At 44.7% G+C, this 14,353-nt stretch overlaps 1 protein-coding gene across 1 annotated transcript; it reads right to left on the minus strand.

Annotated features, from left to right (window-relative positions):
* Nucleotides 1–409: 409 nt before the first annotated feature.
* Nucleotides 410–12,033, minus strand: ldha (lactate dehydrogenase A4). The gene is made up of 8 exons (XM_088611920.1): nucleotides 11,879–12,033; nucleotides 6,693–6,830; nucleotides 5,070–5,187; nucleotides 4,419–4,592; nucleotides 3,462–3,635; nucleotides 2,703–2,820; nucleotides 1,776–1,899; nucleotides 410–1,554 (listed from the first exon to the last, which is right to left on the minus strand). The coding sequence occupies exons 2-8, from the start codon at nucleotides 6,819–6,821 to the stop codon at nucleotides 1,390–1,392; spliced, it is 1,002 nt and encodes a 333-aa protein (XP_088468046.1). The 5' UTR covers nucleotides 6,822–6,830; nucleotides 11,879–12,033; the 3' UTR covers nucleotides 410–1,389.
* Nucleotides 12,034–14,353: the final 2,320 nt, after the last annotated feature.

Here is a 14,353-nt window from a genome sequence, read left to right on the forward strand (position 1 = left end):
TTGACAGCTTGCTACATTTGCAGATTTGAATCTGAACCAGGTGATTGGGGGAAAAAACTGGAAAATATGTGCCACTGTATTTAAAACGGAGAAAATGAAACACCTCTTTATACAATAGGTTGTAAAAAATGTGGAAAAGTTGACCAAGCCACAATGCAGGCTTCTTTCAAGAAGGGGCTGGATGAGATCCTTACATTAATTAGCTACTCCTTACCAAACTGGTTAAATGGGAAGAACAGGGGGCCCCCAGCTGTAACTATTCTTATGCCTCAGTGTCAAAGCTTTCATGTTTCTGGTATGGAGAATTAAAAGCACAGACCAGTGCTGTGCATTATTTATTCTAAAAAATCCCTTTTACCATAAGTATTAAAGAGCAAGGAGAGAGACAGGAAAGAAACAGCTTAACCCATTGTTTGTCCTGGAAGTTTATTTGGTGGTTGGAGATAATACAAGTGAAACACCCAGCTGCCTTATCCTGTAATTCAGTCTTTTTTTTTTTTACACCTTTACAGAATGACCTGTTATAGACAACACTGTGATGCAAAATGGGGGGCATTCACTACCACAGAGTGAAATACCAGTAACCAAAGGCTGAAATGTGAAGAAATCAATACAAACCTCCCAGCACATATAATACTTAGATAAATACAGACACTATCAAGCGCAAAAGCCAGCTTCTCATTCCTAACAGAGGTTCTCCATCCTTATGTGGATGCACCACAGTAGCTCAATACCTTTGGTTCTCTGTTAAAGTTCTTTTTTTAATAAAAAAATAAATCATCTTGGTCGTTCCAGAAGGGCAGTAATTTTTTTCATGCCAGCAGTTGCACCCCGTATTTCATCTATTTCTTTTGTGGCACTTGTCTGCTGATGGACAAGAAAAAGCACCAGTTTCAGAGGGGCCTTGTGTTAGTTACGGTCAGGTTATTCTTAACAAAACAACCCAATTTCAAGCCCGGTTACTTTAAAGGGCAGGTGCTGTGTTTTCAGTCAGTGAGTGTGGAGCAACGTGGCCAGTGGGGAGGCAAAACCCAGACAGCAGCTCCGGTCTGGGATTTGTCTCTGTGTGAAGGAGGAGGGTGGAAAGGAATGATTCTGTTGGTCAGGTAAAACAAAAACAGAGAGCCAAAGCAAGAGCCATCCCCTACACCAGAAGCCAGTTTCCTTTTCTTCAGATGCGAATAATCTACCAGGAGTGCAAGGACGACAGAGAGACACACACAAGTTTTACACAGGCCTCGGCTTGTGAGCTGGGAGCACGTTCCGCCCACCTCTGGCTTCGAGCTGCAAGAGCCAGCGGCCGGAGGGGCTGCTGCGCAAAGGGAAGCGGTCAAGATTGTAGTAGGGGGGGGTGACCAGTGTTGGTGCTCTTCCGCCGGTCAGCAACCTTTACAGCTGCAGCTCCTTCTGGACACCCCAGAGGGTGTCGGCACTCTTCCTCAGCTGATCCTCCTCCTCCGTCTTCAGAGTCATCTTCACCACGTCTGAAAGCCCGCTGTTGCCCAGCACGCAGGGGACGCTCAGGAACACTTCGTCCTTAATTCCATACATTCCCTGAGGAAAAACCAGGCAGAATGGAATTTAATCGAAAATTATCTTTTTGTAAATCCATGCTGATTATTCCCTTGTATCAGAGTTCCCTACATCTGATCCTCTGGTTCAGTTTTTGTTGAATGTTTGGCAGATCATTGCTGCTGAACCTTATGTGAAGAGTACAGGGGCCTCAGAACCACTCGTACTGTAATTCTTCAGCAAGGGTCCTGGCCTGGACTCACCTTGACCAAAGTGGACACAGGGTGGACCTTGCGCAGGTTCTTCATGATGGTCTCCACCAGGTCGGCCACAGACATGCCGATGGCCCAGGAGGTGTATCCCTTCAGCTTGATCACTTCATAGGCGCTGCGGGAGAAAGGGGCATTAGAGTCACCCAGCGGACCTGGCTGATAGTAACAGCAGCCATCCACACAGCTGCTCAGCATTTCTCCAGCCCCTGCTGAGGATCCGATGATCCGAGGAGAGCTGCCCAATAGCACAGTAATTCAATACTGTTCCTCTTGCACAGAGCTTCAAAGAAATAGTAAGTGATCTCCATTTATATACACCTTTCTGTGTTTTTATAACCAATCACAGTGATTGCATCAGCTCCACAGTACAGTTAAACCCTCTTTAATGAGCCGCGGGTGAACTGGCACCACATCACAGCTAAAGCAGCATTCCTCACCGGCTTAAGCCGTTGCCAAGGAAACACTTTTCATCTGTGCTGCCCAGATAGACTCAGGCATTGCCACCAGTCAGTAAGTTTTGCCTTTCTTCCTTGTGAAAAAGGAAAAACTTTAAATGGCTAGTTGTGTGTTGGGTAGCTGGTCTTGGGGAGTCACAAACCAGCAGGGTTAATATGACACCCTTGAATCACCAACTTGTAAACACTTGGAACTAAAGCAGCTAAGCAGTCATTTGAAAAGGAGATACCAACTGTAGGACACATCCGTCTAAAATGAGCCAATGAAATTGATCATTAATTTAAAATTGACCAATAATACCTGCTAGATGGTCCCTTTTCTACTGCTACTGTCCCTGTACTCCTCAAAGTTTATAATAATTAAGACTGTTGCAATATTATTTGTTTGTTTTTTTTAAATGTGAGAATTCCCTCCAATCCCAGTGCAACTATAGGAGGAAAACACCACACGCTGTGTCCTCACCTGTCCACCACCTGCTTGTGTACTTCCTTCCATTTCTCCTGGTCCTTATCGGTTCCCAAGGTGGGGTTCAGGTTCTGCAGGGACACCCCAGCCACGTTCACCCCACTCCATACTGGCACTGCAGGGAGAAACGCCACATTAATGCCTGCTGTTTCAACAACATGGGCTGAAAAGGCAAACATGAGAAAGTAACCGGGTATGTCTGCCTCCAGCTCGTAAAAGGATTTTCCAGAGCAACAGTTCCCACCCCTGGTCCTGGAGGAACACTGTCTGCTGGTTTCATTCCAGCTGAGCTTTACTTTTCCTGGGCTAATTGACCAGTTAAGTCTAAGCAAGCAAGCAGATCTGTTTCTTTGGTCAGTCCTGGCCGTCAGAAGTACCTAACTTCAAGGGTACAGTTTCCACACAGATCTTTACACAGCCTCTCCTCATCATACCATTATTTCAGAGTTAACAGCTCTTACTAGCTGATCAATTAATGATCAGACACAGGTGGGAGTGACACCACCAGACACACCCACAGTGTGTGCTTTCTCCTTCTGTAGAGGAAGAAGTGGTTGCATTTCAGGCAACACACCTGAATGTGTAATGTTGGTACAGGGTGGATATTACAAATCCGTTTCGACCTTTTTGAAAGCTGAAAGAACATTTACGACTATACCCCACACAGAACTTTGATCATTTGGGATGAAGAACACTGTCTGGAGACACTGGTCCTAAAATGAAACCCAGAGGGCGTGGGCACAGACGGCGCCTCACCGCTGGAGTCGCCGTGCTCCCCGATCACCCAGCCGTGGCAGCTGGAGGGGTGCAGGTTCAGCCGCTCGCCCATCAGGTAGCGGAAGCGGGCGGAGTCCAGGTTGCAGCCGCTGCCGATCACGCGGTGGCGGGGGAAGCCGCTCAGCTTCCAGGCCACATAGGTCAGGATGTCCACTGCGGGGAGACAGCAGAGGGCGTTAGCTACAGGGCCGCCATTCCAGCAGCGCTCCAGCTCCCCGTCTGGAAGCAAGCAGGGGCGGAGCAGCTCAATGGATGTTCCAGTCGATTACACACAGTAAAGGGGAATTAGTTAAACCTCTGAAGCTAGGAAAAGACACGAACATGAAAGAAATAACTCATCCTCAGGAAGTGGACTTATTACATCTTCACAAGTAAACAGGAGAGCTGCGGGATTGTGATTGCTGTCCTGAGCGTTCTATTAAAAGCATAACATCTGATTTTGCTGGTTTCTCATACCAGAAACTCTGTAAAATACTTTTGCCTCCTGAGCCCACTACACAGTAGCAACCTCTTCAAAAATGATTTAATAGAGAAGAAAATGTGACTAAATGCACCACATCAAACAGTGTTTGATGAATAGTGCTCTCTGCTTTGAGAAAATATGAAAGCTAACAGCCTGCTCACTGGGATTAGAGGGGACTGAGAGCACATGATTGATCTTGCTCAGGACGGTGGCATTGAGAATATGACGTTAGCAGAGATCAAAGATCAGCTACCCAACAATTAGCTTTAATAGTAGCACATGAGAACACACACAGGTGGATGACAAGGGGATAGGGATTCCCAACAACGCATCCTGGCATTCTCAAGCTTAGGTGAAACTCCCCCAGTGTGGTCAACCAAGAGCTGGCTATAGCTGTGCAGTCCTCCCCCAGCTCCCCTCTGACCCGACCTCACCAGGCCACCAGTCCTCCCCCTGCCCCTGCAGTTACTCACCAGGGTTCGAGACAACAAGGATAATGCAGTTGGGGCTGTACTTGACAATGTTGGGGATGATGAACTTGAAGATATTGACGTTGCGCTGCACCAGGTTGAGGCGGCTCTCTCCCTCCTGCTGCCTGGCACCTGCAGTCACCACCACAACTTTGGAGTTGGCCGTCACGCTGTAATCTGTGTGGGGGCAGGGGTCAGAGGTGAAAGGTGAGTATCAGACGCTGACCAACAGGGACCAAATCAACCACTTACTGCACAGCCACTTCCTTCTGAATGGCCAGAAGGCAAGGGCATTTATCGGGATTCTTTTTAGCCATTTTTGTGAAAAATAAGGATTGAATGTAGGTTAACTTAAAAATACAGGATAATATTGCAAGCTACATTGAATGGTAAAAGCTGAAGTTCAGGCCTGTCCAACCGTGGTCCTAGAAGGCAGGTATGTCTGTGGGATTTCCAAATCTCTTTATAGCTGCTAAACTGGCCCAATTAAGCAAACAATGAGCTGATTTCCATCACTAAAAGCAGAGTTGAAATGAAAATGTGCATGAACACCGCCTCTCCAGGACCAGTACTGGGTACCCCTCCTGTAGGAACCAGCCAGAGAGTAACACCTGCTGAATCCCCACTGTCACCCCCCCACTCCACTCCACTCACCTTTATCAGCGACAATCTTGGGGGTGCGGAGGAAGAGCCCCCCATGCTGCAGGTCCATCATCTCCCCCTTCAGCTTGTCCTCAATCACGTCCACCAGTGCCAACTCGTCGGCCAGCTCCTGCAGGGCCCAGCACAGGGAAGGAGTGAAAGTGAGGTCTAACAGAGCCTACTGGCTGCACTTAACATCTAAAAACATATAAAAGAGATTAAGCCATTTGGCCCCTTTAGCTCATTTGCTAGTTTGCAAATAATTGATGCGAGGATCTCATCCAGCTCTTTATTGAAGAAAAATGGTATCAGCTTTAACAACAAGGCTGGGCAGCTTGTTCCACACTCCCAAAACCCTTTAGATAAAGAAGTTGCTCCTGCTCTCAGTGCTGTACTAACAAGGAGCACTTGGAGCTGGGCATGTGTGGCTTAGAAGGGTTTTGTACACTGGTGCTCACTTGGATCAAACAAGAACTATTGATATCAGTCATGGGCAACGCTGCTTGATGTACAGAGTTCTAGACAGGCATTTGCAAATGTATAACTCGTTTGGAAAATGCAGACCATGATGAACCTAGAGGACAATATTTTGATAAACGGAAAGAAATGTCAAGGGAGACACTGGTTTAATGACTTGCCACTGACTCCGTTTCACGCCTGAAAGTTCAAAGTGATAGTCAATGTTTGTTCAGCAGTCCTCCTCAGGAAAAGCTGATCCTACTGCTTTGCTTCCCTGTTCATGGCTGTCTGCCCTCATTGAGACTCCAAGGTGTGAACAAAGGCAATTCTGCCCTCAGGCTGGGGTCCAGCTTGCAAGCGGTAATCGCCGAGTGCCAGTCTGTAACTACCGCTCCCTGACAGTCATAACCGAGCTGTTCTTTTCAGAACAAATCAACACTCCTTAATGAAGTCAGTTTCCACCTCAGCAGCTCCACTCAGTCTCCAGGAGACGCCTGCCACGTCTGGTACATTTTGCAGGTCATAAGTTTCCCCCAGCTGCCTCAGTGCCCTGGACACACAAGGAGCGTCCACAATGAGGGTAACAGACTCACTTAACCCTGCACCCCAGGGACGAGCACATCCGATTTACACATGAATTCCTGTTTACATAAAGTGCAACATTCAAGAAAGGAACACACTATAATCCACATGATGGGAACTGAATGGGTGCTGAAAGGGATGCTGTACAGCAAGAACAAGTCACATTCATATCGGACTCAAAAAGGATGACTAATGACAGTAGGTCTTTATTCAGAAAGATGTAACAATAATGAATTCTCTAAATAGGCACTGGAGATCTGGCACTTAGCACACCTGTGGCTCTTTAGTTCAAGTTTCATGAGACGTGGTTCAGTGGGCTCATACAATACAAATATACAACACAAAACTGATGGAGAGCATCCACCCAACATCTTTACAAACCAACCTGAACACACCCAGTAATTAAATAAACAGTGAGATAATTAACAATGGGGTCTGATGGAAAAAACAATTAACTTTGCTAAAACTAAAGTGCAGAGGTTAGGCACCTCACAGCCTCCGAGTAGGTGGCAGACCTGGTCTTGATGACCTGAACCTCGAGTTCTCCCAGTGCCAGCCTGGGCAGACCGGACAACCCCTCCCCACAGGACTCACCTTCATGAGGACGCTGATGGCACAGGCCATGCCCACCATGCCCACGCCCACCACCGTCACCTTGTTCTGGGGGCCAGTCGGCTCCTCCTTCATCACGTGCTCGATCAGCTTGTCCTTCACGGTCGCCATTTTAATGATCTTGAGAGAAAGACAAGGCAAGGCGGTGAAACGGGCTGCTGTGGCTGCAGTGACCAGAGACACCAGCGGCCCTTCTGTAAGGGTCACTCCCCAGCTGGAAGAGTCTGGCCTGTTGCTATCAATGCACCAAGGAAGACCAACACCGAAACTGCAGCTCTTTGACATTGATCCCTATTTCTTTCCGTGCTCTACTACGGTCTATCGACCGGCTACAAAAGGTCTCTTTTAGAGAAATGATTGGCCAATAAGTCAAGAGAATGCAAGTTGGTGCACAAATTGACGGTTCTTTTATAAATTTATCATGTCATATTTCTGGAAAAAGAAAAATGCAAAAATATGATAGTAGCAAGACCTTCAGTGTGCATCTGCAAAGACACTTCTGAATAGTGAAGCCAGCAAAACAATCATTGCTTTTGGCTGTACAGGAATTTCTATTTTTCTGGGTTTAAACTGGTTGTGCTTTCAATTAATTTAAACCTCTTTCAACTCCACATACAGTAAACAAGAAACTATTTTTAAATCATAGCACCTTCTTTCAAAAACATGGACTGCACTGACATTTGATTAAAAAATAATTAGAGGGTTTATTTAATTTATAATGGGTGTTCCACCTGTATTTGGAGACCTTAATGAGTTCGGCTAGAAAAGGCTCTTTTGGCCGATATACAGAGCACTAGGTATTGTGATGGGTTCTGGGGCTACATAGCAAGGACACCTTGAAAAACTGCATCTTCTGAAACTCGGATTTGGGGGGAAGCAAATCAAGGGATGTTTGGTTCAGGACAGGAATTTTAACAAAACCTTTATAGTAAATGGCTTATTACAGGACCTCTAAAATCAGAATAGTGGATTTGTATCATGAATGAGATTTATATAATGGAAAGCATAACATTTTCTCTGAAACTACAGAAAGGCTTAGCAACTGCTGGTTAGCAGGCAAACATTTTGTGTTCCCAATTAAATCCGATTCCACATTCTGAAAGAAGCCAAAGTAATATTTCTGTGTACACTGGTTTTTTGTTGTTTCTTTAGAATGACCAAGCCTATATAGAGTTGAATAATATACTGGATTTCTGGATTTGACCCCCACACCGCTCCAGGGCGATCAACAGAACCACACTGCGAGGCAAGCCGTGACGACAGGAGCACGCACACCGTGCCGAGGCCTGGTCAGGACTCCACTGTCTCGGGTAGACTTTTAACTCACTCGCTCTAGGAAGGAAATGGGGACCAACAAGATAGGGCTGAAATTAACCTAAAGTCTTACGTAGTTAAGATTTCAAAACCATGATGGTAAGTGTTGATGATTGATGTGAGCGCCCATTCTGCCATGTCCAGTGTAAACCACTGAAGAGATGAGCTGGGGAAAGTATGTTGCTCATTGTAATCTGCCCAAAGCACAATACAGAAAATCTCTTAACCTTGGGGAGGTTTGACTAACATGACCTAGACAAATAATCCATAAAGGTTACACAGAGAGTTCCACCTTTAGAGAAAATAGGTGCTTCTCATTGATTTTGACAGCAGTTGAGTTTATAATGAGGTAAGAAAAATTAAACTTGTTTAGCCAAGAAGCCACGAAAACTTTTATGAACACGCCAAACTGTTCTCCAAGCCTGTTGCTTTTAAACCTTGATAATATTGACTAGTGACAAATTGACATGGACATCAAACTAGTTGTCCTAGTTGACCATTTATACTATCTCACAGGAAAAAGGCAGCTCAGCACAGAGACAACAAAACATGTCTCAAACAAATATGATCCCAGCAGGGCAACACTGTATCAATTTGATATCGCCATGTAGCTAATATTTCTTGAAAAGGAGTGGACTAGGAATGTAGATACAAGGTCACTGTCCTCACTACATTGAACAGTATAAATCAATCTCCCCTCAGAGCTGTGCCTTCACAGGCTTGAGCCCCTGTCAGACTCCATGGCAACAGTGGTAACCACTCAGCACAAGTCTGACAGATGTTTGCCAAACCACTTCAGTGTTATTCACAACAGATTTCACTGTTTATTCAACAGGTGATAGCAGACTATAGCCAATTTCTGCCCCCAGACAAGGCTAAGCAAATATTTACAAGTGTTCCAGTTTCTCCAATCTACTTTTACCCCAGCGTCTTCTTCCGACAGGACATACACACCCGTTAAATACGAGAACACACTCATCCTGCATGGCAGCTGCATTTTTAAATGTAACCAGTAACTTGAAAGTAAAAACAAACCAAACCACTTTTGTTTACACTTTTGATACAGCACTGAAAATGAACACGCCAACTTTCTGAAGCGATTCCGCTTTAAAGCATAGTGTTAAGGGAACTCATCAACTCTTCACCATCCTTTAGGGGTTTTCTCCCCGGGCTGTTTAAGTAGAGTAGTTTGTCAGGCTACTTTAATGGAAAGGATCACACCAGAGCTTTAGGACTGAATTTTACCATTTGCAAGAATGGCTAATAGTATAATCTTGCATATCTTCTTCTCGTCTGCTCTCTGAGACTACCCCTAAAAGCTTCATTCTGATTTCTGCTGGAACAGAATCAGCTTATTCTGTGAATCCATTCATGTAGCTCTACCCGCCCTCTTCAGCGCCTGCCAAGATTCTTGAGCAAAAATAAAAACTTTTTTCAAGCCCAGACAGATTTAATCATAACAGGATCCCAAGTTGCTCTTGTACAGAAAGGGCTAATTCACATTTCTCGCATTGTATCAAGCGTTCCGCAAGGACCGCTCTTGAAGTGGGGTTTACGGTCAGTCTATACACACAGAAGTGTGAGGAATTATTATTAGTCTGCCAGTTCATCCTATCAACTGGCTCAATTAGACTCCGGTTTCTTGTTGCCTAGTCTCCCTGGTGTCAATACAGCTACAAAAAGGGTTCGTCTTTTCTTCACCAGTGCCCTAAAAGCTCGTATGGCGAACTGGTTGAATTTATTCGAAGTGAAAAGAGGTCATGCTTGGAAGTTTCTTGTCCTCGCATTAACACCAGGGGAAAAAATACAACAAATATTTTCTCGGCAAAGATTCCCCCGTGCGTTTTGTTGAGAGTTATACTAGCGAAGGATCGTGACAGCAGAAACACTTCGAACTTGAAAAATACATGACGGAAAACCCTGTAAACCCGTTCGACTGCAAGAATCAATCTTTAAACCCGCACGAAAGTCTTATTCTGCTTAATGTAAGTTTTACGGGAAATATGTTAACCTTCTGTTCAAAATACTATGAACCCGTTTGATGGTTATTCAATTTATTTATTCTATCAGCTTGGGGCATAGCCCGTCTATAGCTGTTTGAAATCCCCCCCCCCCCTTCGTGTAATATGACCATGCTTCAGAGTCATTCCTCCCTTGTTTCTCTGCGCAAGTACGGAATACAATCTTTCTGAAGTGGGTCGGGAGGAGGCATGAAGTACGGTAAATGCTGAAAGCGTCTCGCTTACAAGAATAATCAGCTTCCATAGGAACTGATGAAAAGCAACACGTGGTAACACGTTCACCACGCTGGAAGTCATCCAAAATCAAGAGCCCACCCCGTTATGCGAAATGTTTGCTCTTCACCTTTAAAAAGGCTTGGATGATTCCCGATCCGTTTTTACGTGCCCGTTTATAGCTTCCGAAAAAAAAAAGCTCCCGTCAAATTCGTGAACAATGCCTAAATCGTGAACAGCGTCCATGCAATTAAACAAATAAGCTCATATTTTACTTCCTTATCTCATTATTTCTAGGAAGTCTTGATGAAAGAACCCACTGTCCAGGGATAAGCAAGGAGCCAGCCTACATTTCCCAGTGTACTCCTGGGTTATTACAGCTTTACAATTGATGCGAGGGACATTTCAGGAAAATAATCAGCGATGTCCATTTTGAAAGTCTCACTAGATCTCACATTTTTTAGAAGCATTAGAGGAAATGGTCTTAGCTTGTTTTAGACGGGCCTTTGATAAAGTAGGTAGACGCAAGTGTAATAAACCTAGGTGTGTCCTAGTTGTGATAAATAAAACCGATGCATTAATGAACTTCTCTACATTCGGAAACCCCCAGTAGTATAGCGATTGTTCTAATAAACGATTAAGAAGTCGATTACATCTGGTTAATCGACCAGGAGCATCTGCGACCAGAAAATTGGGCCAGTCAATCAAAGGTGACCTTTCCTGTCGCGAAACGTCAATGGGCAGGGCGTCACTGTACCGGCTTAATCTGGCAGCAAATCCGCCCCTCAGAATCCGTTATTTTACTGTAAAATAGATGCATCCAGCAATCTCAAGGCTATGAAGCGAAAAATGGTATTTGCTAGTGACAATAATGTAATTATAACAGGTATATATTGATCACTTCTGTATATATGATCGTGATTATGTAGTCTATACAACTGCATAATTTATAAACCGAAGGCAAATGTTATAATACCAGAATACTTTCAAATATTTTTCAAAATCAACTTTAAGGTAGTTATGGCAGAAAGTCTTATCGTGGTTAATGTGATCAGCTCAGTCGAGGAGGTATTTTATCATGACTGTACATAAACCGCGTTTGTCTTCGAAACATCATGCTGGCAAAGAACACTAGTCTTTAAAACCAAATACTACATTACTGAATGCGCATATTACAATGCAGCATCCACTTCAAACTCTGATAAATACAGGGTGTTAATATCGTGCTACATAGTAATTTCTAATATTGCACTAACAATGTTCAGCCCAAAAGCGACCAAATATTAAAAACCTCATCCTGTTAGCACACGTAGATGTTAAGGTGTCCTTTTATGTCCTAAGCAGAAATCAAATGTAAAAAGAAAGCAGCAGTGAGTGATCTGAAAGCAGCCAGCCATCGCGGTTATTCTGTGGCAGGTCGCTCATATTTCCTCTTTGCAGCATCACGTAGCCCAGCACATCACAGGCAGGCGGCCGTGTTCGCCTTTTTTTTTGGTACTCGGAAAACAAATGCGAGAACAGAAAGCGCTCTGCGGAAGACGTGCGCGGCACCAGTTCCCCGGGGTTCCGATCCGGCCGTCCAGAAGATGCTGAGACTTCTCGGCTGCAACCCAAGCTTACCTTTTATTAACACAAGCGCAGCACAGTGAACAGAGATGTCTTCGGCTCTTCCTCCGCAGTGACAGCGGGAGGCGGAGCCGCCGGTATTTAAAGCCCCGGCGGCCACTGACGCCGCCTGCTTTAAATATGAATTGTCCTGGGCGTGTATTGCGTACCGTGTTCATAGTCACGTCCGGAGAGCAGAGCAGGGAAGTGACACACGCAGGAACCTGAAGGGTGGGTCTTCCCCCGGCCTGCACTCTTCAGCTTGATCTCTGTCGTGCAGCATCCCAGCCCGTTCAGACCAGACTCATGCGTCAAGGCCTCGGCTGCATCTGCCGATGGAGTTTCCCAAAGCAACGCATTAACAGGTGGCTGGACAGAACTGACTGTTTAAAATGTAAAGGAACAAGTAAAAGCTTATTCCATGCTGAAAAGAGAAGAAAAGAAACAAAACGTTTCGGGTGTGGAAACGTCTTGACACACGAAGAAGCCTCACAGCCGAAACGTTTCTTGTCTTCTCTTTTCAGCAGCAATAAGCCTTTACTTGTTCCTTTGCAGCCAGCGCATGCTGACACAGCTCCCCACCTGAACTGTTTAAAATGTAGATGTAATTTAATTTTGTTCAAGTTTCTCCTTACTTGAAAAAAACATTTGTCCCATACACCTACTAGAAAAAAAGTATGCCTTTAGTAGAAACCACAATGCTGGCATAAGCCCAGGTCTGAGTTTAACAGACAACTTAATGAAGGAAGTTAAACCAAAAGTGGCAAATGCAATACACAAGTGTGCTGCAAAAATGTTTTGACTGATGCATATTAAGTTAAAGCACCAGTATTGTGCAGTGTTGGCATTAGAGGCTGTGAGTGGGTTATGCGAGCTGGTAGTCAGATGAAGTTGGGGTGTTACCCATGCAGAAAGAAAGGCGGTGTACAGATGCATAATAAAAAAAGTTTTAATACAATGTGCAGCCAGTGACTTATATATAGTGGTTGTTACTGGTTAATGCCTTGTTAGGTAATAAACACAGGTAAGTAGTCTGAATAATGACAACACCATGGAACTATAGGATACTTGTATGACTCTGTCATCTACTATTAATATGGGCGAAGTGTCTGTTTGTACCTGTGCCTTAACACCTTCTGGATGATCCTGAGAAGCCTGTTCATCTCTGCATCTTGCCTTACCACACATGACCGCAACAGCCTTCATTCAAATCACTTTTGTTTATGTTTGATTACATTTTTAGATTGTGGAAAACAAAGTCAATGATTTATTTTAATTTTCTAGAGTGACATGTCCCCCAGACAACATACTGGATTTTTTTGTCAGCAAATTGTGGTCTGGGGGGAAGACTGCCTCCTGCTGGTCCACCAATGCAACCTGGTGTTTTTTTAAACCTCCCACAGTGTTCCTGACCAGGTCCAGCCTTGCATAGCTTCTCAGCTCTGGCTCTAGGGCGAAAAAGCTTGAACCCACAGCTGTAGGTTCTATATCCCTGCTCCCTCACTCTGCCATGAGTTAGGTGTTTCTTTTTCATGCATACAATTTGTTCAACTAATAAAAAAAAACACAAAGACAATTTATCAGTAAAGGAGCAGTTTATAGGTGGTGTGCATTTAAGTGCAGTTTTATGATCTGGGTTTATTTTACTGGGTTGGGAAGAGACAGTGTGACTGAGATTACACAACTCTGATAAGCAGATACGCATGCCTGCAGCTGTAGGTGTGCCAGGCAATGGCAGCTTGTGTGAAGCACTGGGCTGGGCTCAGTGTGCACAGTGCCTGACCATCTCATGCCACACATGGAAAACCTCAATTCAGACTCTTAGAATCTGTGCATTGCTCAGTGCAACAAAGTCTTTTGATTAAATTGAGCTGTTTGTTTTACTAAATCCCACATTTAGAGAAATTGCATAGGAAAAACATTCATCAGAAAAATGCCTATTTCTTGTTTGTGTATATATCTAAACCAGGTGGGTAGCTGCGTCAGCGTGCGTAGGCTGCAAAGGAACAAGTAATAGGTTTATTCCATGCTGAAAAAAAGAAGAAAGAAAACACAACGTTTCGGCCGTGGAGCCTTCTTCAGGTGTGAACACCTTTGCCATAGGGAGGCAAAACAAAAAGTAAGGTCTGTCTCTCCTTTGCAGTTGACCCCTGTATGTTTTAGTATTTACAGGGACAGCGTTATCCAGACTGCCAGCCTGGCGGGAGTCACTGAATGAGACCCTCTGCAGGAAAAGCCCCTTTAAGCTATGATAACGCAAGAGATAAGGAACATGGGACTACTCCACCACAACACCAGAGTTTCTCCGTTGTCCAAGGCTGCAGCAAGGACACTGGGATTCCACTGTGAGTCTGGAGCATCCTAACGCCAACGCAACAGGAAAGGAGGCAGGTCTGGCACTAGATGAGCACATCTCTGCTGGGGAGTTCAACATCGGACACCACTGGGTGGTGAAACCATAGATGAAACTAGTTGAGGAAACTAAATTGT

This window comes from Lepisosteus platostomus, chromosome 18, assembly GCF_059453375.1.
Source record: "Lepisosteus platostomus isolate fLepPlt1 chromosome 18, fLepPlt1.hap1, whole genome shotgun sequence".
NCBI classification, from domain to species: Eukaryota; Metazoa; Chordata; class Actinopteri; order Semionotiformes; family Lepisosteidae; genus Lepisosteus; species Lepisosteus platostomus.